Source organism: Lynx canadensis, chromosome C1 (assembly GCF_007474595.2).
Source record: "Lynx canadensis isolate LIC74 chromosome C1, mLynCan4.pri.v2, whole genome shotgun sequence".
NCBI classification, from domain to species: Eukaryota; Metazoa; Chordata; class Mammalia; order Carnivora; family Felidae; genus Lynx; species Lynx canadensis.
Genome location: NC_044310.1, coordinates 35,832,279 through 35,856,659, shown reverse-complemented (window position 1 = coordinate 35,856,659; position 24,381 = coordinate 35,832,279). Strand labels below are relative to the sequence as shown.

At 38.2% G+C, this 24,381-nt stretch overlaps 1 protein-coding gene across 6 annotated transcripts in view; it reads left to right on the top strand.

The window, feature by feature from the left end:
- LOC115520998 (intracisternal A particle-promoted polypeptide) overlaps window positions 1–24,381 on the top strand; it is a 43,293-nt gene that overhangs the window by 5,025 nt on the left and 13,887 nt on the right. For 3 of the 6 annotated variants that reach the window (XM_030325865.1, XM_030325864.1, XM_030325863.1), the window contains 6 exons: window positions 4,259–4,690; window positions 11,372–11,527; window positions 12,941–13,108; window positions 19,493–19,630; window positions 20,193–20,315; window positions 23,122–23,342. In XM_030325865.1, the coding sequence (XP_030181725.1) occupies window positions 4,259–4,690; window positions 11,372–11,527; window positions 12,941–13,108; window positions 19,493–19,630; window positions 20,193–20,315; window positions 23,122–23,342 (1,238 nt within the window). The remainder of the gene's footprint in view (window positions 1–4,258; window positions 4,691–11,371; window positions 11,528–12,940; window positions 13,109–19,492; window positions 19,631–20,192; window positions 20,316–23,121; window positions 23,343–24,381) is intronic. The other 3 variants (XM_032594292.1, XM_030325867.2, XM_030325868.2) reach the window with 2 other exon arrangements.

Here is a 24,381-nt window from a genome sequence, read left to right as displayed (position 1 = left end):
AAAGACTGTGTTTGGTCATCATGCTTAAAGGACTACTTGATGGGAGATAATTATGTGATCTGATAAAATATTGTTTATTTAACGCATGGTATTTAAGCCTGGAAAATGACAAAAGGTCATTTCTTTGTGTTCTTCATATTGCTTTTTGGAAGATATCAGAAAATAACTCTTAAATTGGAGATTATAAAAACTATCTTTTAAAAAAAATTTTTTTTTAATGTTTATTTCTGAGACAGAGAGAGACAGCATGAGTGAGAGAGAGGCAGAGAGAGAGGGAGACACAGAATGTGAAGTAGGCTCCAGGCTCCCAGCTGTCAGCACAGAGCCCAACGCGGGGCTCCAACTCACAGACCGCGAGATCAGGACCTGAGCTGAAGTCGGACGCTCAATCGACTGAGCCACCCAGGCGCCCCTAAAAATTACTATCTTTAATGCAGCCCTGTCTATTGGCTAATGTACAAATTAGCGTTGAAGGATTTTTTTTACCTTTTCTAAATGATTTGTGTGAGCTGAAAACTGTTTCATAAATGCCCCTGCTTCTTTTATTTCCAAAATGTAAATTAACACAGATTAATCTGATGGAATTAGTGAACTACATAAAAACAGAAGCAATACTACAAAGTGTCTATTCTGCCTCTGTTTAAGGGTAGCAACAAGAGATACTTATTGAAAGACAGTGTTCCCGGTACTGTCATCATATTGCTGGTGATTAGCACTTCCATCAAATAGATAAAAAGTAGTAAAACCCAGGGGCGCCTGGGTGGCTCAGTCGGTTGAACATCTGACTTTGGCTCAGGTCATGATCTCACCACTTGTGGGTTCGAGCCCCGCATCAGGCTCTGTACTGACAGCTTGGAGTCTGGAGCCTGCTTTGGATTCTGTGTCCCGCTCTCTCTCTGCCCCTCCCTCGCTCATGCTCTGTCTCTCTCTCTCTCTCTCTCTCTCTCAAGAATAAATAAAACATTAAAAAAAAAAAGTAGCAAAACCCAGAGAAATAAATAGTACTGAGCATATTTGGGAGAAACAGCATTCTAGAATACTGAAATTTAAGGTTAAAATAGTTAAGAATAGCATTTGGCTACTAGTAGAAGATATAAAGTGGCTTAACAAGATAGAAATTTATTTTTCCACAAAAGTGAATTCATAGTAGGCATTCCAAGGATGGTAGGGTGGTTTCATGATGTCATTAGCATCCTATTATTTTCCCAACATTTCGCTCTACTATCTATGGCTTGTAGCTTCTAATCTCGTATCGCTGAACTCCAGCCAGTGGAAGGAGGAAGGGGAAAAGGCAGAGGGCCTGCTAGCTAAGTCTATGCTCTTTTTAACTTTTTCTGTTAGCCCTACCCAGTAACTGCTGCATATATCCCATTGGCCAAATAGTAAATAACTCATCCCTATCTGTAAGGGAGACTAAGAAATGTAATTTGCAGCAGAGTACAATTACCACCCACAGCAAAATCAAGGTTCTCTTAGTAAAGGATGAAAAGAAAATGGATATTGAGTATTTATTGGACAGGGAACTTTGCAGTCTTTGATATAATTTGTTCTTAAAAAACATGTTCTTTCACTGCAATAGCATTTCCTTTTGGGGGGATGTGGGCACAGCAAAACCTGTTATTCTATTGATCTCTCCTTTGGATTTATCTATACATTCTTCTTTTTTTTTTTTTTTTAATCCTCATTTATTTTTGAGAGAGAGACAGAGTGTGATCAGGGGAGAGACAGAGGGAGACACAGTATCTGAATATCTGAAGCTCTGAGCTGTCAGCACAGAGCCTGACGCGGGGCTTGAACCCACAAACCGTGAGATCATGATCTGAGCAGAAGTCGGATGCTCAACCGACTGAGCCACCCAGGCGCCCCTATCTATACATTCTTTATTAACCATTCCCAGTTCTAACAGATCTTAACAGATTTTTCTCACATTAGATTTTTATATACTTCACTTAAAATCAAATAACCTGGGTTTGTGATCTAGTTCTGTCACTAATTAGCTATTTGATACAAGGCATTTCCATTTCTTTAGTCAATCATTCATTCTTTCAACAGATATATATTTTTTTTTTAATTTTTTTTTCCAACGTTTATTTATTTTTGGGACAGAGAGAGACAGAGCATGAACGGGGGAGGGGCAGAGAGAGAGGGAGACACAGAATCGGAAACAGGCTCCAGGCTCTGAGCCATCAGCCCAGAGCCTGACGCGGGGCTTGAACTCACGGACCGCGAGATCGTGACCTGGCTGAAGTCGGACGCTTAACCGACTGCGCCACCCAGGCGCCCCTCAACAGATATTTATGAATACTTTTTTAAAGGTAAGCTCTATGCCCAATGTGGAGCTTGAACTCACAACCCCCGAGATCAAGAGTTGTATGCTCTACTGACTGAACCAGCCAGGCGCTCCACATGAATACTTTTTGTGAGCTAAGCACTTGGGATATGATAGTACACCAGATAGGCAGAGCCTCTGCCTTCACAGAGCTTTATAGATAGTGCAGTTAGGTACTTACAAATTTGAAATCAGCTTGTGAGAACCTCATTTTCCTTAGCTGTTAAGTGAGGATAGCATTTCATAATTCATGTGAAGGTTAAATGAGATAAATTTTAATAAATGTAAAAGTACTTTTTGTAAGCTATAAAGCCTTATTAAGTTATAGGGCATTCTTTGTATTGCTCTCAAGTAACTCTTGGCTTTATCCAGTAACAGTCATTCAGTCTTCATAGATCACAACCCATAATCTTACCTTGTCCAAATTTGTAGTGAATTCTCATTTCGTTCAACTAAGTCTTACCTCCATTTTCTCTGCAGCCACTACCATTTGCTCCCATGGTGGATTCCATTTCTTATACTTTCAGAAATCCCCGTTTGCATTCAACAAGCCATATTCTTCCTCTTACCATAATCTCTTTGGCCATTCATTTATTTAAGACAAATTTTTTGAACACCTGTGGGTGCTAGGCATTGAGAATACAGAAGGGAAAAACCTTCCCCCCAACAGACTTTATAAATCTTATTGGGAATACAAACTTTAGATAAATAGTTTAGTGGAGTGAATATCATAAAGGGGATGAAGGGCAAGTATAAGATTGAACTGAGACTTTATCCTTATCAGGTAGGAGAATTACAGTGTTTTTTTTTTTCCCCTTCTAAATATAATTGACTATTTGGTATTCTCTCAAAGTCACATATGTAAATATATGAAAGTGAAGCCATCTAGAAAGAGAGTGGTATACATAGTTACTAAATGTTAAGTATTTAAAACTTCTCATATGGTATAGACTCCTGATTATACCTAGTATTAAAAATTAATGTTTGTATGGCACTTTATCATAATTGAAGATGGAGACCCTGCGTTACTCACCCCAGTGCCTTAGTAAATGTTAGATGCATTATGTTAAACAGCCTTATGTTAAAAGCGTGGACTTTGATAGCAGTCCTTACCCCCATCACTTGATCATGTGACTTGGTGACAAATTATTTAAAGTTTTTGATTCTGTTTTGATAGAAAAAGAAAAAAATAGGGGCGCCTGGGTGGCGCAGTCAGTTAAGCGTCCGACTTCAGCCAGGTCACGATCTCACGGTCCGTGAGTTCGAGCCCTGCGTCAGGCTCTGGGCTGATGGCTCAGAGCCTGGAGCCTGTTTCCGATTCTGTGTCTCCCTCTCTCTCTGCCCCTCCCTCGTTCATGCTCTGTCTCTCTCTGTCCCAAAAATAAATAAATGTTGAAAAAAAAAATTAAAAAAAAAAAAAAAGAAAAAAGAAAAAAATAATATCTATTATATGGGATTGTGGTGACAGTTAAATGAATGTCTAAAACAATTAATGTGTCTATCCACTGTAAGTGTTCCATAAATGTTAATTATCATCATTTAGTTTTCTGCTCTTTCTACAAATCCTTTGTTGCTTTTTTTTTAAATTATTTTAAAAAATTTATTTTTAAGGTTTATTTTTGAGAGAGAGAGAGAGATTGAGAGTGAGAAAGAGTGCGAGCAGGGAAGGGGCAGAGAGAGAGGGAGGTACAGAATCCGAAGCAGGCTCCAGGCTCTGAGCTGCTATGAGACCATGACCTGAGCTGAAGTCAGATGCTTAACCAACTGAGCCATCCAGGCACCCTGTTGCTTTTTACTTAGCATCTATCAACTCTGCAAACACTAAGCTATCAGTTAATATATTAAATTATATTAAATAAATAATGCTTTTTGACCATAAGTCAAATGTTTGTTTTATTTTTTGGTTAATTTGTCTCCCTACTTCCCTAGGTATAGTGAACATAGGCGTGAATAATGTCCAGGAGTTGATTGTTGCAGCAGACATGCTACAGTTGACTGAAGTTGTTAATCTTTGCTGTGAATTTCTGAAAGGACAAATTGATCCACTGAACTGCATTGGGATCTTTCAGTTCTCTGAGCAAATTGCCTGCCATGATCTTTTGGAATTCACAGAAAACTACATTCATGTCCATTTCTTGGAGGTTCATAGTGGGGAAGAGTTCCTGGCACTTACAAAAGATCAACTGATCAAAATTTTGCGAAGCGAAGAGCTTAGTATTGAGGATGAATATCAGGTCTTCTTAGCTGCAATGCAATGGATTCTGAAGGATCTGGGAAAAAGAAGAAAATATGTGGTGGAAGTGCTAGAACCAATTCGATTCCCTTTATTACCTCCTCAGAGGCTTTTAAAGTATATTGAAGGTAATTTTTTTGTTGCTTGTCAAATGAGTCAATATCCAGTGGCTTTTTCTGTTGAAATGTGATAATGTTTTCATTTTTCAGTCCAATAGCAGACATTTATTGAATGATTACTATATGCAAGATACAACTTTTGTGTTTTGTGGATAGTGGTATTCAGTATCTGTAGCCATTATTTTAATCAAACCTTTACATACCTTTCTTGAGATTAAGTACTAAGGGAGATTAGAGGTATAAATAAAATCAGTGACAGAGCTAAAATACCACTGCTGTTTTTGGTAATACTGATTATATTTCAATGTAAGATAAATTCAGCAAAACCTGTCATTTGAGGAGAATGCATATGCTAAAAACAAAACCCAAACTCAATAAATCCTGTAAGTCTTCTCTTTATAAAATTAATTTTATATTCACTCCTGGGTGGCTCAGTCAGTTAATTGTCCGACTCTTGATTTTGGTTCAGGTCATGATCTCATGGTTTGTGGGATTGAGCCCTGAGTTGGGCTCCCTGTGGAACCTGCTTGGGATTCTGTCTCCCATTCTCTACCCCTCCCCTGCTTATGCTCTCTCTCTCTCTCTAAGTAAATAAATAAACATTTAAAAAAATAATAAAAATGAATTTTATATTGATACAGTATCATAGCTTCTAAGTAGCCTTTGAATTATCTTTAGGTATGAAACTTTGAAAATACTTTTCATCATAGTATAAAATAGTTTAAATTGTTATATTAGAAGAATGATAATATGTATTTAAATTATTCATTAGGGGCGCCTGGGTGGCGCAGTCGGTTAAGTGTCCGACTTCAGCCAGGTCACGATCTTGCGGTCCGTGAGTTCGAGCCCCGCGTCGGGCTCTGGGCTGATGGCTCGGAGCCTGGAGCCTGTTTCCGATTCTGTGTCTCCCTCTCTCTCTGCCCCTCCCCCGTTCATGCTCTGTCTCTCTGTCCCAAAGGTAAATAAACGTTGAAAAAAAAAAAAACTACTTTAAAAAAAAAAAAATAAATAAATAAATAAATAAATTATTCATTAATTAAGATTTTATTTTTAAGTACTCTCTACACCCAGTGTGGAGCTTGAGCCCACAACCTTAGTATTAAAAGTTACCTGCCCACTGACTGAACCAGCCAGGCACCCCATATTTAAATTTATTTATTTATTTATTTATTTTTTAATGTTTGTTTATTTTTGAAAGAGTACAAGTGAGGGAGAGGCAGAGAAGGAGACAGAGGATCCAAAGCGGACTTGGCACTGAGAGTGGAGAGCCTAATGTAGGACTCAAACTCAAAAACCGTGACCTGAGCCACCCAGGCATCCTAAATTTATTTTTAAAAACTACCTTAGACCTTCGGAATACAAGCTGGTGCAGCCGCTCTGGAAAACAGTATGGAGGTTCCTCAAAAAACTAAAAATAGAACTACCCTATGACCCAGCAATTGCACTACTAGGCATTTATCCAAGGCATACAGGTGTGCTGTTTCAAAGGTACACATGCACCTCCATGTTTATAGCAGCACTATGAACAATAGCCAAAGTATGGAAAGAGCCCAAATGTCCATCGATGGATGAATGGATAAAGAGGTGGTATGTTTATACAATGGAGTATTACTTGGCAATCAAAAAGAATGAAATCTTGTCATTTGCAACTACGTGGATAGAACTGGAGGGTATTATCCTAAGTGAAATTAGTCAGTCAGAGAAAGACAAAAATCATATGACTTCACTCCTATGAGGACTTTAAGAGACAAAACAGATGAACATAGGGAAGGGAAGCAAAAATAATATAAAAGCAGGGAGGGGGACAAAACAGAAGAGATTCATAAATATGGAGAACAAACTGAGGGTTATTGGAGGGGTTGTGGGAGGGGGGGATGGGCTAAATGAGTAAGGGACATTAAGGAATCTACTCCTGAAATCATTGTTGCACTATATGCTAACTAATTTGGATGTAAATTAAAAAAAAAAAAAAAAGTGAATTCAAAAAAAAAAAAAACCACCTACCTTAGACCTGGTTTTAAGATTTGAAGCTCTTACCCTTGTTGTGCATTGAAACTTTAGGATATGACTGAGTTACAAATGAGCTTCTTCTTTTTTTTTTTTTTTTTAACATTTATTCATTTTTGAGAGACAGGGAGAGACAGAGCCTGAGCAGGGAAGGGGCAGACAGAGGGAGACACAGAATCTGAAGCAGGCTCCAGGCTTTGAGCTGTCAGCCAGAGCCTGATGCAGGGCTTGAACTTATGAACTGCAAGATCATGACCTGAGTGCAAGTTGGATGCTCAACTGACTGAGCCACCCAGGTGCCCCGCAAATGAGCTTCTTATGAATTAAATACACCACTAGCATTAAAGGTGTAATTCTGTGAAAAAATTATATTTAATATGGGGGTGCCCGTCTGGCTCAGTCGGTTAGGCCTGTGACTTGATTTCAGCTCAGGTCATAATCTCAAGGCTCATGAATTTGAGCCCTGCATCAGACTCCCCACTGACAGTGCAGAGGAACCTGCTAGGGATTCTCTCTCCCTCTCCCTCTCTCTACCCCTCCCCATTTGTGCTTTCTCAAAATAAATAAGTAAACTTAAAAAAAAGAAAAAAATTATACTTAATGTGGATTTTTAGTTTTTTTCTACTCTTAACAGTGTTAACAGAATTTTGTAGGTTTTTCTGAATGTTATCTTTTATTAATACACGTATTACTCAATCAGTTCTCATTATTCACAGTCATTATGCTCTGTAAAGTTGCCACAAACTTTGAATTGGCAAATACTGAAACATTGTTCCTAGGGGAAATACTGGGTAAGTTCTTACTCTGGTCACAATATTTTTGCCAGATGATCAATACATAACCTTGTTTTATGTGTGTGTCTATCAGAAGCACCTTATTTAATTTATATACTTGATTCATTAATGTTGAACTCATGGCCAACAGCACTATAACTCATGCCTGAATAAAACCTATCCAATACATGTATTAATTCCATAAGGTATATCACAGGCTTCCTGCAATTAGGAACACTAGACAGCACTTCAAAAGTAGGCGTGGGGTCATTTTTAACAATGAAGTCAACAAAGCACAAAAATGTGAAAAGCATGGCACCAAAGAGACTGTGAAAAGGACATTTGTTTATAGTATGAGAGCTGAAATAAGAGGCAAAGCATCACCTTGTTCAGTTCTCACCTGGAAACATGCATGTCAGGTGATTCATACTTTTTGCCACTCTGTGGCATATCTGTGAATGACTAGGAAAGCTCTGTGAGTTTTAATTTGGGTTACAAATGCATTTTAGTGAGTACATGTATTCCCAAATAAGGAGTCCACAAATAATGAAGACTGACTGTATTTAAATGCTAAAAAAGAAAAGAGAAATTATCCAGACACATTTCTGTGGAATCATCAGAATTTAGGAATAGGGCAAAAGCTTTCCCCTGCTCTCTCTCTCTCAAATATTTAAAAAAGAGAGGGGGGCGCTTGGGTGGCTCAGTCAGTTAAGCATCCAATCTTGGTTTCAGCTCAGGTCATGATCCCCCAGTTCATGGGTTCAAGCCCTGCATCAGGCTCAACGCTGAGAGTGCAGAGCCTGGGTGGGATTCTCTCTTTCTCTCTCTCTCTAGCTCTCTACTTTAAAAAAAAAAAAAAAAAAAAAAAAAAGGAAAGAAAGAATGAAGTTCTTTTGGGGCACCTGTGTGGCTCAGTCAGTTAAGTGTCTGACTTCTGCTCAGGTCATGATCTTGTGGTTTGTGAGTTTGAGCCCCGTGTCGGGCTCTTTGCTGACAGCCCAGAGCCTGGGGCCTGACTTGGATTCTGTGTGTCCCTCTCTGTCTGTCCCTCCCCTGCTCGCACTGTCATGCTTTCTCTCAAAAATAAATAAAAACAGGGGCGCCTGGGTGGCTCAGTCGGTTAAGCGTCCAACTTCGGCTCAGGTCGTGATCTCGTGGTCCGTGAGTTCAAGCCCCGTGTCAGGCTCTGTGCTGACAGCTCAGAGCCTGGAGCCTGCTTCTGATTCTTTGTCTCCCTCTCTCTCTGACCCTCCCCCCATTCATGCTGTGTCTCTCTCTGTCTCAAAAATAAATAAACGTTAATAAATAAATAAATAAATACATAAATAAATACATAAATACATTAAAAAAAAGGGGGGGCTGGATTCTCAACCAACTGAGCCACCCAGGTACCCCAAGCGTTTTTTTTTTAAATAGGGTCTCTATATTTTTTTAAATGTTTACTTATGTATTTTGAGAGAGAGAGAGAGACAGAGAGACAGTATGCACGTGGGGGAGGGGCAGAGAGAGGGTGAGAGAGAGAATCCCAAGCAGGCTCCGCACTGTCAGTGCAGAGCCTGAGGCAGGGGTTGATCCCACGAACTGTGGGATTATAACCTGAGCCAAAGTGAAGAGTCAGATGCTTAACCAACCAGATGTGTAGCTACCCAGGCACCCCAATAGGATCTATATTCTTAAGTAATTCTATCCTATGAAGCATTTATGGCAAGTCTGTTTCTGTTTTTGGCTAATGTTTTCTTCCAGACTGAATTCTTCAATCTCCTTCTTTTCTTTTTCCTGGGATATATTTTATTTATTTAGTTTTTAATTTTTATTTTATTTTTTAATATAATGTTTATTTCTTTTTGAGAGAGAGTGAGAGAGAGAGAGAGACAGAGTACAAGCAGGGTAGGGGCAGAGAGAGGGAGACACAGAATCCAAGGCAGGATCCAGGCTGTGAGCTGTCAGCACAGAGCCTGATGCAGGGCTCCAACTCACAAACCACGAGATCATGACTTGAGCCGAAGTTGGATGCTTAACAGACTGAGCCACCCAGGCGCCCCTCCTGGGATATATTTTAATAGTTGAATTGTTATTTCTTGATCTATTGCTCAACATGAGATCTATGCATAACATGAGAAACTTTGTTTAAACCAGTTTAGCTCTGATAATGTAAGAGTTAATTCTCCTTGACACCTTTTTTGCCTACTAATGTAACTACTTTGTTTCTTACATCTAAAATTTGAGGACTGTGTTGTATTTTGGCCACTTCTTTCTAACCAAAGGTATGATGATGGTAGAAGAACAGAGATCTGGTAAGGCTTAGATATTTGCTTAAGGACCTGGGCTCTGAGCTCTCTCTCAAATCCAATTATTGATCTTGTGTCAGGGCTTACTTAACCCAGGTAAGGATGTGTCTTACTAGTGTGGACTTTAGCTGGTACTGTGCTCTGTTAGATGGCAAGCTCTGGTGATTCTACATTTACTGATGGTCCTATAAAGGATTTCTTTTTTTTTTTTTTAACGTTTTATTATTAATTTTTGAGAGAGAGAGAATGTGAGCCACGGATATGCAGAGAGAGAGGGGGGCATACCATCCAAAGAGGGCTCTGTGCTGACAGCAGAGAGCCCAATGAGGGGCTTGAACTTATGAACTATGAGATCATGACCTGAGCCCAAGTTGGATGCTCAACAGACCAAGCCACCCAGGCGCCCAAAGGATTTCTTTTCTTTTCTATTTTTTTTTTTTAATGTTTTATTATTTATTTTTGAGAGAGACAGACAGAGCACGAATGGGGGAGGGGCATAGAGAGAAGGAGACACAGAATACAAAGCAGGCTCCAGGCTCTTAGCTGTCAGCACAGAGCCCAGTGCCCAAAAGATCATGACCTGAGCCAAAGTCAGAGGCTTAACCAACTGATCCACCCAGGTGCCCCCCAAAGGATTTCTTTTAAAATAATTTTTTTTTTTCAACGTTTATTTATTTTTGGGACAGAGAGAGACAGAGCATGAACGGGGGAGGGGCAGAGAGAGAGGGAGACACAGAATCGGAAACAGGCTCCAGTCTCCGAGCCATCAGCCCAGAGCCTGACGCGGGGCTCGAACTCACGGACCGCGAGATCGTGACCTGGCTGAAGTCGGACGCTTAACCGACTGCGCCACCCAGGCGCCCCCCAAAGGATTTCTTTTAATGTTTTTTTCTTTGACTTCTCAGTTCTGCTTTATACCTGCTCATTCTACCTTTCCAAATTATTAGGCATTAGTGAGAATTCTCAAGATTTCCTTGGTTGACCTTGTTTCCTCAATATTGCTTCTAGGCTTCAAGGCTTGGAGATAGTCCTTGCTGGCATATTTGGTGCCTTTGTGCAAATTAGAAAATAGTGCCCTTTCACAGGGCAAGATCTTAGAGCTTGCCAAGTGGGACACAGGTTGACTTTTATCCCCACTTCACCTCAGCTAAGGATCCTTGTGCAGGAACAATCTACCCAATCATGCTCAAAGTCTTTTTGAGGAGATGGACCTCGTTCCACTAGAATCTTTTGTTTCTTGCTTTGACTATCATTTTTAAAAGTATATGACATAATTTTATATCTTTTTGTTTTTAAGTTGTAAATGTAGGTATTGGGCTATTTTATTTTTCCATTTTGTTGGATAATTGTGATCCTGTTTCACTTTGCCATCTTTGGAAATCCTAATGCATGTGTTTTCAAATTAGATATAATGAAGCATATTGTTAAAAACAATCTGATTTAGGGAAAGTATATTCTTTAGTAATAATGAGAAAAATAAAATTTGTATTGTAGGAAACAAGCACCATTGCTTGATGATGAGTTTTTATTTTTTGGTATTTGTATTTTATCTTTATAAGAACACGTTTTTTGAATATTATTTAAAAGTTGATTGAAACATTATCTTGTTAAACTTGCTTTAGGAGTGTCCGATTTCAATCTTCGTGTTGCGTTGCAAACACTTTTGAAAGAGTACTGTGAGGTGTGCAAATCTTCCAAAGAGAACAAATTTTGTAATTTTCTTCAGACATCTAAGGTTCGACCTCGGAAGAAAGCAAGAAAGTACCTGTATGCAGTAGGTGAGAACCTTTAAAAAGGTGATACAAATAATCTCTTTTTAGGATTAAAATCTTTCAATATTTTGTTATTTTACACATCAGAATATGCAGGTGTATCAAATAGGCATATTTAATTTCACATATAGACTACAGATTAAGAAATTGTGTAGTATAGTGGATACACCTAAGAATAAATAGCTGCTCATTTGACATCTATTATTCTGTGATCTCAATTGTTGGGTTCTTGGATTGCTCAATTATTGTCAAATAACTGACTTAAGAAATACTACTTTAAAGTTAAAAATGTGAATTCTAGTGAAAAATAAGGAAAATTTCAAAATTTTTGACTCTTCATGGTATTTTAGATGATTAGGGATTATAGGAACCAGTGGTCTCTAAAGTGTGAGTATACAGGATAATTCACAGTATCTGATGAACATATTAAAACCTCTTTTTTATTTTAAAAAGCATTAAACCTTATTAATATGTGACATATAGAGACAGATTGTCCAGATTTATATACATAATATTTTATATTCACTTTGTAAAATGATTTATAATTTGTATGTAATTAGATGTATAATATCATATATGCTATAATATATAAATACATAATTTTTGAATGCATGCTAAAGATTTTTTACTGATGGGATGTGTAGTTAAACAAGGGTTTCAACTCACTTTTTTTTTTTTAATATTTTTAATGTTTATTTATTTTTGAGACAGAGAGAGACAGAGCATGAATGGGGGAGTGTCAGAGAGAGAGGGAGACACAGAATCCGAAGCAGGCTCCAGGCTCTGAGCACAGGCTCTGAGCCTCAGCTCAGAGCCCAATGCGGGGCTCAAACCCACAGACTGTGAGATCATGACCTGAGCCGAAGTCAGATGCTCAACCGACTGAGCCATCCAGGCGTCCCTCAACTCACTTTTTTTTAAGTGTATTTATTTTGAGAGAGAGAGAGAAAGCAGGGCAGAGAAAGAGGGGGAGAGAGAATCCCAAGCAGGTTCCACACTGTCAGCGTGCGGAGCCTGATGTGGGGCTCAGACTCATGAACTGTGAGATTGTGACCTGAACCAAAATCAAGAGTCAATTGTTTGACTGAGCCACCCAGGCACCACTCAACTCACTATTTTTAATTGAAAAAAATGTTAATAGAAGTCATGATGAAAATTCCTAACTAGACAGATAACCAGCTCCTTTTATGTTTTATCTGACATTCTATTAGAACCAAAACCAGGTGGTAGAACACCGTAGTTGACTTCATTGCATTTAAGCCATAATCTTTCAGGACTTGGTGCATTTAAGAATAAAATATGTATATATGGCAGGCTTTAAAGCACTTACTCCTTGCTATGAAATAGTTAATTACTTAATGTCTGTCATTTGCATATTTAAATAAAGGATTTGCTGTGTATCTCCTTTCCTTCGTTCAGGTGGATATACTCGGTTGCAGGGGGGTCGTTGGAGTGATAGCAGAGCCCTCAGCTGTGTAGAACGTTTTGACACCTTTAGCCAGTACTGGACCACTGTGTCTTCACTTCATCAGGCTCGATGTGGGCTGGGAGTAGCAGTTCTGGGAGGGATGGTTTACGCTATTGGAGGTAATAATGAAAATGTCTTCTGTTATTAGTCTCTAGCCATAAGTTGGCTGTATATATGCCTTATGTATATTGTTAGGTGCTATGGGGTATACATAGATATGATTGTGTTCCATAAATATTTAATGAATAAATGAATGGAAGAAAGAAAAAGGAAACACAAGATATTGAATGTTTCAGACCAGAGGGATACTGTGATTTATCACGAGGCAGAATATTTAGTTTGGTTTTAATGAAAAGTTGTTTATAAAATGTGGCACCAGGGGCGCCTAGGTGGCTCAGTCGGTTAAGCGGCCGACTTTGGCTCAGGTCATGATCTCACGGTCTGTGAGTTCAAGCCCCGTGTCGGGCTCTGTGCTGACAGCTCAGAGCCTGGAGCCTGTTTCAGATTCTGTGTCTCCCTCTCTCTCTGCCCTTCCCCTGTTCATGCTCTGTCTCTCTCTGTCTCAAAAATAAATAAATGTTAAAAAAAAATTTTTTTTTAAATAAAAAAAATAAAATAAAATAAAATGTGGCACCAAAATTTAGGTCAGTGTTTGTGATAAAAATTGTTTTAATTTTGAAATTTAATTTCATATATTGGAAGCTGCATTACAAATCTTTTTTTTTTTTAGATTGGTCTTTTTAAATATTTATTTATTTATTTATTTATAAAACATTTATTTATTTTTGAGAGAGAGAGGGTGGGGGTAGTAGAGGACAGAGAGAGAGAGAGAGAGAGAGAGAGAGAGAGAGAGAGAATTGCAAGCAGGATATACGCTTTCAGCAGAGAACCCGAAGTGGGGCTTGAACCCACAAACCGTGAGATCATGACCTGAGCTGACACCAAGAGTTGGATGCTTAACTGACTGAACCACCCAGGTGTCCCTCAAGTTTTTAGTGAAATACCAGTTAGTTAACATACAGTGTAATATTAGTTTCTGGTATAGGATTTATTGATTTAATCCTTACATACCACACTTAGTGCCCATCACAACAAATGCCCTCCTTAATACCCATCATTCATTTAAACCATCCCCCCACCCACCTCCCATTTGGTAACCATCAGTTTGTTCTCTATAGTTAATACAAATAATTTTTAATTAACCAAATTACCTGGAAGTGGGATTTATAAAAACTAAGTCATCTGGGCATTGGGATATATGTCTTGATTGAAATCACTGTGTTTTCTAAAACTATTATTATGAATTATAAAATGATTAATAAAATTAAATAAAACAGGTTTCAGGGTGCCTGGATGGCTCAGTCAGTTAAGTGTCCAACTCTTGATTCCAGCTCTGGTAATGATCTCACAGTTTGTGAGATCGAGTCCTGCTTCAGGCTCTGCACTGACAGCACAGAGCCTGCTTGTGATTCTCTCTCTCCCTCTTTCTCTGCCTCTCCCCTGCTCTCACTCTCCAAATAAATATATAAATATTTTTTTAAAAAAGGCAAATGTTGTTTCCCATCAGAGGAGGAATCTAAAGAGAAATAAATGCTAACACTTTTAGATCAATATTTACTTCTGGCTAATTTGTCTTTATAGCAACAAGCCTAGGTAGGTCATCTCCAATCCTTAGAGCTAGTCTTTATGCTTTATTTCTACAGATTAGGCTAAAACACAAAAAGTTGTGTATTGAAAATTTTGTTATTTTTAACTATGATACTGTCAAGTTAAAATGAGAGAGATACAGGGTGTCTGGGTGGCTCAGTTGGTTAAGTGTCCAGCTTCAGGTCATGATCTCACAGTTTGTGAGTTCAATCCCCACGTCTGACTCTGTGCTGATGGTGCAGAGCCTGCTTAGGATTCTCTCTCTCTCTCTCTCTCTCTGCTCCTTCCCCCCCCCCACTCATGTACGCACACGCTCTCTCTCTCAAAATAAATAAGTAAACTTTTTAAAAAGTTTAAAAAATAAAAATAAATAAAATGAGAGAGATGTAGAGAATATTTGATTTTTTACTTGTCTTTTGGAGGGAACACAATTGTCCCTTAAAAACAGTTCATTAAGTCAATAAATGCCATGGTGGATCCAAAAATCCCGACAAAGAAATAAAAGTTTTAAGCAGTAACTTTCTGTCAGCATAAAGACCATTATTACATGTAATCTTTGACTAGAACTCTAACAGCTCTTTTTATATACATTTTGGTGATTGTGGATAGTTTCATTGCATGAACTCTTCTGTTTAACCGAGGGTCACAGTGTCCTAGGTGACACTTGCATATATTTGTGTCCCTTCTTGTGATTCCACAGAAATACTTATGGGTACCTTTCTTTTTTTTTTTTTTTTTTTTTTTTTTTTTTTTTTTAAATTTTTTTTCAACGTTTTTTATTTATTTTTGGGACAGAAAGAGACAGAGCATGAACGGGGGAGGGGCAGAGAGAGAGGGAGACACAGAATCGGAAACAGGCTCCAGGCTCTGAGCCATCAGCCCAGAGCCCGACGCGGGGCTCGAACTCACGGACCGCAAGATCATGACCTGGCTGAAGTCGGACGCTTAACCGACTGCTCCACCCAGGCGCCCCTGGGTACCTTTCAAAAATGCTGTGACTTCACTAATTTATTTTTTACTTATTTATTTATTTGTTTATTATTTTTTTAAGTAGGTTCCACACCCAATGTGAGGCTTGAACTCACGACTCTGAGATCAAGGGCCGCATGTTCTACCAACTTGAGTCAGCCAGGTGTCCCAACTTGGCCTACTATTATTAATGCTAACAACATTGCTGGGGCACCTGGATGGCTCAGTTTGTTAAGCAACCAACTTCGGCTCAGGTCACGATCTCCCAGTCGGTAAGTTCAAGCCCTGCTTGGGGCTCTGTGCTGATAGCTCAGAGCCTGGAGCCTGCTTCAGATTCTGTGTCTCCCTCTGTCTTTGCCCCTCCCCTACTCATACTCTGTCTCTCTCTCTCAAAAATAAACATTAAAAAAAATTTTTAATACTATCAACATTGTCATCTTATTTTGTAATATGTAATTTTTTTAAGTTTTTATTTACTCATTTATTTTGAGAGAGACAGAGTCCAAGCGAGCAGGGAGGGGCAGAGAGAGAGGGAAACAGAATCCCAAGAAGGCTCCACACTGTCCGTGCAGAGCCCTGATGTGGGACTCAACCTCATGAAATCATGAGATTATGACCTGAGCTGAAATCAAGAATTGGACATTTAACCGACTGAGCCACCCAAGCGCCCCCATAATATGTAATTTTAAAGTAATGTTTATCATTAAAGCACTTCAGGTTTGTAGAAGAAAATTTGGCTGAAATTGAAGCATATGAAAAAATAAAAATCACACATACTCTAATCATGCCACCCAGAGATAATCAGAATATTTGGTTTATTCTAGATATGTACATATCTGGCTTAATATTCTAAATATTATTTGTAAAAATTAAGATATAATTTACATACCATAAAATCCACCATTTGAAGTATACAGTTCAGTGATTTTTAGCATATTCACAAAGTTGTGCAACCATTATCACTGCCTAATTCCAAACATTTTTATCACTGCAAAAAGCTGTTCTTATTATTTAGAAAGATTTTTATATCAGTGCAGAGAATTATTTACGAGCCATGTTCCCAGACTCCAGTCAAGGGTCAATCTGGCAAGCAGGACTTTCTAAGGATGGGCAGTCTGAGGCCTGCTGTGCTGATTCTTTCTGCACAGTAGTTTTGTAGCATTCAGGATTCTAGGCCCTCCTAAAGTTATATGTGCTGCAAATACCTTTCGCCACTCTACTCCTTTATCTTTCACTCTCCTTATGGTAGCTTTTTTTCTTTATGATATCTTTTGATAAACAGATGGTTTTCATTTTAATGTAGCCAACTCCAACTCTATTATTTTTTCCCCTTTATGGTTAATGTTTCTTGTATTTTTTATTTTTAAATGTTTATTTTTTGAGAGAGGGAGGAGGTGCAGAGAGAGAGGGAGACAGAGGATCTGAAGCAGGCTCCATGCTGACAGCAGAGAGCCCACGGCGGGGCTTAAATTCATGAACTGTGAGATCATGACCTGAGCCGAAGTTGAGTTAACCAGCTGAGCCACCCAGACACCTCTCTTGTATCTTTGTAGAGAAATCCTCCCCTACTCCAAAGTCATAAGTTTATATATACCTTTATTGTTTCTTAAATTTTTAGTTCTGTCATTTACATGTATATCTGTAATCCACCTGGAATTGAGTTTTTATAGACAGTATGAGTAGGCAACCAGTTTCATTTTTTCCCTTGTATATATAAGCAATTATTCCACCATAAAAGGCTTTTGTTTCCCCACTGCTGTGCAGTGCAAACTCTTTCACATATCAAGTAATCATACATGTGTGTATCTGTTTCTAGAATTTCGTTTCTATTCTGTTTGGACTTTCTGTGTATCCCTATCTAAATTACTATAGCTCTATTTTAAGTCTTAATAAGTTTATCTGACAGGACAGTTTCTCTCATTATTCTCGTGTGGGAGTGCTTGGCTATTCTAGGCCCTTTGTACTTCCATATAAATTTTAGTATCAGTTCCTCAAATCTGTTTGTTTTTTTGTCCATTCTGTTTTTAAAAATAATGTATGATTCCACTTATACGAGGTACTTAGAGTAGTCAAAATAATAAAAGATGGAAAGTATAATGGTGTGCCTGGGGCTAGGGAAGTGGAGAATGGGGAGTTGTTTTTCTTTTTTTTAATGTTTATTTTTGAGAGAGAGAGAGAGCATGAGTGGGGGAGGGTCAAAGGGAGAGGGGGACACAGAATCCCAGGCAGGCTCCAGGCTTCAAACTATCAGCAGAGAGCCTGATGTGGGGCTTGAACCCACAGACCTTGCAATCATGACCTGGGCCTAAGTCAGCCGCTAAGCCTACTGAGCCACCCAAGCGCCCCAGGGAGTTATTGTTTAAATCAGGATAGTGTTGGGGCGCCTGGGTGGCGCAGTCGGTTAAGCGTCCGACTTTAGCCAGGTCACGATCTCGCGGTCCGTGAGTTCGAGCCCCGCGTCGGGCTCTGGGCTGATGGCTCAGAGCCTGGAGCCTGTTTCCGGTTCTGTGTCTCCCTCTCTCTCTGCCCCTCCCCCATTCGTGCTCTGTCTCTCTCTGTCCCAAAAATAAATAAACGTTGAAAAAAAAATTTTTTTTTAAATAAATCAGGATAGTGTTTCAGTTTTACAAGATGTAAAGAGTTATAGGGATGGATGGTGGTGATGGCTGCACAAAAATGTGAATGTGTTTCACATCACTGAACTCTACATTTAAAAATGGTTAAGATGGTAAATTTTATGTTACTTGTATTTTAGCACAATAAAAAAGAAAACGTGTTTCAAATTGGGATCACATTAAATCTACAAATCAGTTTGGGAATAATCGTCTTTACGTTGACTCTTCTAATTCATGAATGTGATATCTCTTCATTTACTTAGGTATTCCTTATTTTAAAATTTTATCTAGGGGCACCTAGTGCACTTGGTTAAGCATCAGACTCTTGGATTTTGGCTCGGGTCATGATCTCACAGTTCGTGAGTTTGAGCCCCACATTGGTCTCTGTGCTGACAGCACAGAGGCTGCTTGGGATTCTCTCTTCTCTCTCTGCCCCACCTCACCTCGCACGAGCTCTTACTTTCTCTCTCAAAAATAAATAATGTTAAAAAAATAAAACTCTATTTAAATGTAGTGTATAAATTTTATCTGTAGATGTATTGTACAATCTTTGATTAGATTTAATTCTAGGTATAGTACTTTTTAAAATTCTATTTTAAGTGGTATCTTTTTAGAAATTTTGGGGCACCTGGGTGGCTCAGTTGGTTAAGCGTCTGACTTCAGCTCGGGTCATGCTCTCATGGTTTGTGAGTTTGAGCCCCGTATCAGGCTCTGTGCTGCCAGCTCAGAGTTTGGAGCCTGCTTCAGATTCTGTGTCTCCCGCTCTCTCTGCCCCTCCCCTGCTCACACTCTGTCTCCACCTCTCAAAAATAAACAAACATTGAAAAAAATTACAAAAAAAAAAAAAAAAAGAAGAAATTTTATTTTCTGTTTGTTGCTAGATAAGGATTGCATTAAAACTCAAATTGTACCAGAGCTAGCTATCCAAACTAATGCATGAAAAAATATAGAAGTGTTAAAATATAAATTTCATCCTCAATAATTACATGGATTATTTGGGTGGTAGAATTGGAAATAGATAATAGGGAAATTATGCCTTTGTTTCATTAAGTGGACTTTAATAAATGAAAGTGCTATTGATTTATAATAACACTAGGCAAATGAATTTTATTGTTTTTATTTTTTTTCTGGGCAAATGAATTTTAATGAATAGTAAAAAATCAGACAATAGTTGAATCTCTGATAACATGAATACTACTGAGTATTGTATTATGGTTCTAGGCTATTAGCATTACTAAACCTTCTGATATGTGTTTCTTTTATTGAACTCAGGTGAGAAGGATTCAATGATTTTTGACTGCACTGAATGCTATGATCCGGTTACTAAACAGTGGACAACTGTAGCTTCAATGAATCACCCCCGCTGTGGCTTGGGAGTGTGTGTGTGTTATGGGGCTATCTATGCTTTGGGTAATTATGCTGTTCAGTTCAGTTTAAGGATATCTAGTATTATTTTAATTTTTAAATTCTGATTACATTAGAAATTTTCCTTCCCTCCTATAAGAAACTTATGCCTTTTCAGCTTTATACATTTTTATTTTCAAAATTGAATTATGTAGAGAATATTGTCAAGTATAGAGCTCTTAGAAGGAGAGGGGGATAAGGTATAGATGAGATAGATGTCCAGTGGAGCATTTTAAATCTTCACATTTTAAATTTGGGCAACCATTCTGAATATGCAGAAGTTGTTTTAAGAGGTAGTTTTGTAAAGTACCATATTTCTTAAGCAATATGGGTTTGTTTTTGTTTTGTTTTTTAAATGTCTAATGAAAACTAAGCAGAGAGTTAAGATCCATATAGTCAGATTCTAACTTTTCATATGATCTTGGACAAATCATTGATAATGTGCTAATCATTCACAATGTAAATCTGCTCCATATGATAATCATTCACAATATAAAGTTGTTTGCTAAGGTGTTTTTCATAAATAAGACTCCTTTATCCAGAAATAACATTTTCTATTTGGTTACAGGTGGATGGGTTGGAGCTGAGATAGGGAACACCATTGAACGATTTGATCCTGATGAAAATAAATGGGAAGTAGTTGGCAACATGGCTATGTCACGCTACTACTTTGGGTGTTGTGAAATGCAAGGTAATTGCTTTCTAAAAACTTTTTCCTGAAGAAATATTTTTGAAAAAAAGAAACTTGAGGCTTTATTTTCACAAGAGTATATTTTATGTCTGTTAATATTGAATGGTTGACACTAACAGTATTGAAGTTTTGCTTTTAAATGTTTTATATGTTTTAACCTCTTAGGTCCTTATTTCTGTATTGCCAAAATAATCATTTTTTCCAAAATAAACAAAACTAGAATTAAAAATTACAGATAGGCACAAATACCTAACTAGCAAAATAAACATTTGAACCTTCATCTTTGTCATTTTCTCTCCCATGCAGTCCTTAGTATTTCTAAGTAGGAAGAGGATATAAAAATGATCTTCACTGTCTCTTTTGGCTTTTTCAGTGTTTTCTCACAGGGCACATTGTGATTCAATCCATACAGAATATAATGCTATGACAGATTTGAAAAATGTTGTACTGCATATTAAAATGGTACACATTGGGGCGCCTGGGTGGCGCAGTCGGTTAAGCGTCCGACTTCAGCCAGGTCACGATCTCGCGGTCCGTGGGTTCGAGCCCCGCGTCGGGCTCTGGGCTGATGGCTCAGAGCCTGGAGCCTGTTTCCGATTCTGTGTCTCCCTCTCTCTCTGCCCCTCCCCCGTTCATGCTCTGTCTCTCTCTGTCCCAAAAATAAATAAAAAAAAAATTGAAAAAAAGAAAAAAAAAAATTTAAAATGGTACACAAACATTATTTTAATTGTCTACTATATCCTGAGAAGTAGTTGGTAAGCACTCCAAATTCTTTGTCCAGAGTTGGAGAGCAGATTTATATGTACCTGTAGAGTAATGAGCAGTCTGCTCATTGTTACGATAACTCAACCAGCTGTTCCCAGCTCAAGTTCTTTCTGTTTTGTGAGTACCTTCTCAGACTTTCACTAGCATTTAGATGTTCAGATTACATGGTACAGACTATATTGTGTAATATTATAGTGTTCTCTAATTGTTTTGTATTTATTACTTTCATTTTCCCATGCAAATCAGGTGTTCTGAGACTAAGTTTCCAGTGTGGAGGTAGGGGGAAGTTTCCCTCCTACTAACAAGTGGTTTTCAGAACACCAACTGGGTGTTGGAGAATTCACCTCACTTCTAACACTATGTACCCATACCTGGAGATAGCCTCAAATTCCACAGATTGAAGGCTCAGTCCTGTAAGACACTCATCCTTACCAGGCTCTTACCTGTGCTTCTGATGGACTGGCTATAGATTGGAGGTTCTAACTTCTTTTGGGTTCAATTAATTTGCTAGAGCAGCTCACAGAACTCAGAGGAAATGTCACTCACTACTAAAAGGATATAACTCAGGAATAGCTAGGTGGAAGAGATGCATAGGGGATGTTATGGGAAGGGGTGCGGAACTTTCATGCCCTCTCCAGGTGTGCCAGTGTCCTCACATCTCCATATGTTACCAACCCAGAAGCTCTACAAATCCTGTCCTTTTGGATTAAAAAACAATTTTTTTTTTAATGTTTATTTATTTTTGAGAGAGAGAGAGGCAGAGCACGGCCAGGGGAAGGGCGTAGAGAGAGAGAGACACAGGATCTGAAGCAGGCTCCAGGCTCAGCACAGAGCCCAATGCAGGACTCAGTCCAGGGCTCAAACTCAAAGCCGCAAAATCATGACCTGAGCCGAAGTCAGGCGCTTAACCAACTGAGCCACCCAGGTGCCCCATGTCCTTTTGGATTTTTATGGAGGCTTCATTACATAGGCATGAGTGATTAACCATTGGCCATTGGTGATTGATTCAACCTCTAGAACCTCTCCTCTCCCCAGAAGGTAAGGGCGTGAGACTGAAAGTTGCAACACTCAAATCACAAGGTTGGCTCCTTTAGCAACCAGTCTCCATCCTTAAGTACTTTCCGAAAGTTACCTCATTAACATAACAAAAGACACCCTTATCACTCTTAACAGTTCGGAAATTCTAAGGGTTCAGGTTGCTGTGAGCTAGGGACTGTGGATGAAGACCAAATATAGATGAGAAATATATATTTGGCCATCTTATAAACCACAGTGTTGCACCTTCGAAAACTACGGAGTTAGAGAAGCATCTTGGAGATTATTCCAACCCCTTTATAGAGGAGCAAGCTAGAGATCAGGAAGGTTGTGTGTTCTTTTTCACAGCCCGTTACTGGCAAAGTTGGAACTAGAACCCACATTCACTGACATTTAGCACACATTTCTTAAAATGCCATTATATGGGAAACAATGCTAGGCATTCAAAAAATAATTGTAGATTGTCAGGACCATTAGTTTCAAATCAAATTTAATCAGGAACTCACTGTGAATTACATTCTCTTGTACTCTGGTGATTGATCCTGATACCTTAATCTAGCCATATAACTATTATAATTTGAATTCACTTCTCTGTGTCCATTTGAGCAACAGGTAGGCTGTCACAAACAAGGCTATGTCATTCCCAGTTTAAGTGCCTGGCATTTTTTTTTTTAGGGGGAAAAAAATCCCTCTCCCTTTTTTACCTTATGGTAGCAGTGGTTCTGGAACTTGAGATCATCAGGCAGACAATAAGATGAGAAAACCTTGTTTGACAGATTGTTTTGTTACAGCATTGTAAGTTCGTTGAAAATTAAATGCCACTTTATACCTCTAAATCTTTGTAACATGCTTACGTGTGAGCTATGATATACTAGACAGAAGTCAATTTTCTCTCTTAAAAGGCTATTGTGAGCTCTATGTTAAATATAGCATCAGCATAGCAGACATATTACTTTTTATAATATTTATATTCTATTTCCTGTGAAATTTTCTATCCTGTTTCCAGGTTTAATTTACGTAATTGGGGGCATCAGCAATGAAGGAATAGAGCTTCGTTCTTTTGAAGTATATGATCCACTTTCTAAGCGTTGGTCTCCACTTCCTCCAATGGGAACCAGGAGAGCATATCTTGGAGTGGCTGCACTTAATGATTGTATCTATTCTGTTGGAGGATGGAATGAGACACAAGATGCCCTTCATACAGTAGAAAAATATTCCTTCGAAGAGGTAGGGTGGATGATTTCAGTGTTCAATATCCTATTATTTTTTTAGTGTCTATAAGATCTGTAGTGATATGCACTTTTTCATTCATGATATTGATCATCTGTAGGTTTTTTTTTTTATTTTCAAAGAACCAACTTTGGTATCATAGATTTTTTTTTCTATTGATTGCCCATCTTCTATTTCATTGATTTCTGTTTCTATTTTTTTCTTCTGTTTTTTTTTTTTTTTGGTTTAATTTGCACGTTTTTCTAGATTCTTTAAGTAGAAGCTTAAATGATTGATTTTAGACTTTCCTTTTTTTATATTGTAAATGTTTAAAACTATATTTTCAAGTCCTGCTTTAAGTGGCTCCCACACATTTTGATATGTTGTATTTTAATTAGCACTTATCTTGAAATACCTTCTAATTTCCCTGGCAATTTTTTTTTGACCAGTGAATTGTTAGAAGTATGTTATTTGATTTCCAAATACGTGGCAATTTTCCAGATCTTTGTGTTACTGATTTCTAATTTAATTCCATTATGATCAGAGAGCATACTTTATATGATTTCTGTCTTGGTAAATGTTTTGTGTCCACCTGAAAGGAATTTGTGTTCTACTCTTTAGTGTTCTATAAATGTCAATTAAGTCAAGTTGGTTAGTGTTATTCGAGTCTTCCCTAGTCTTTTCTTTTCAACTTGTCCAATTGTTTTGTCAACTATTAAGAAAGAAGTATTGAAATCTCCAAGTGTAATTATGGATTTGTCTGTTTCTCCTTTCATTTCTGTCAGGTTTTACCTCAAATGTAGGAGTCAAGGGCAGGCCGCCCTAAAATGTACCACTTTGGCATATTATTTTAAATAAAAGTTACTTATGAGACACTTGTGCAAGAAGGATATTCAGACCCTCCTTTCTCCCCCTAAAAGCAGGAAATAAATCTCTCACTTGAAAGGTACCTTTCCTGTACCAGGAAATAAAGAGGTATCACCAGAGATGGGAAATGTAGAGCCAAGAAGGGTGTATAAACAGCCCTTATTATTTTTGTTTTTACTAGTTTACTCTC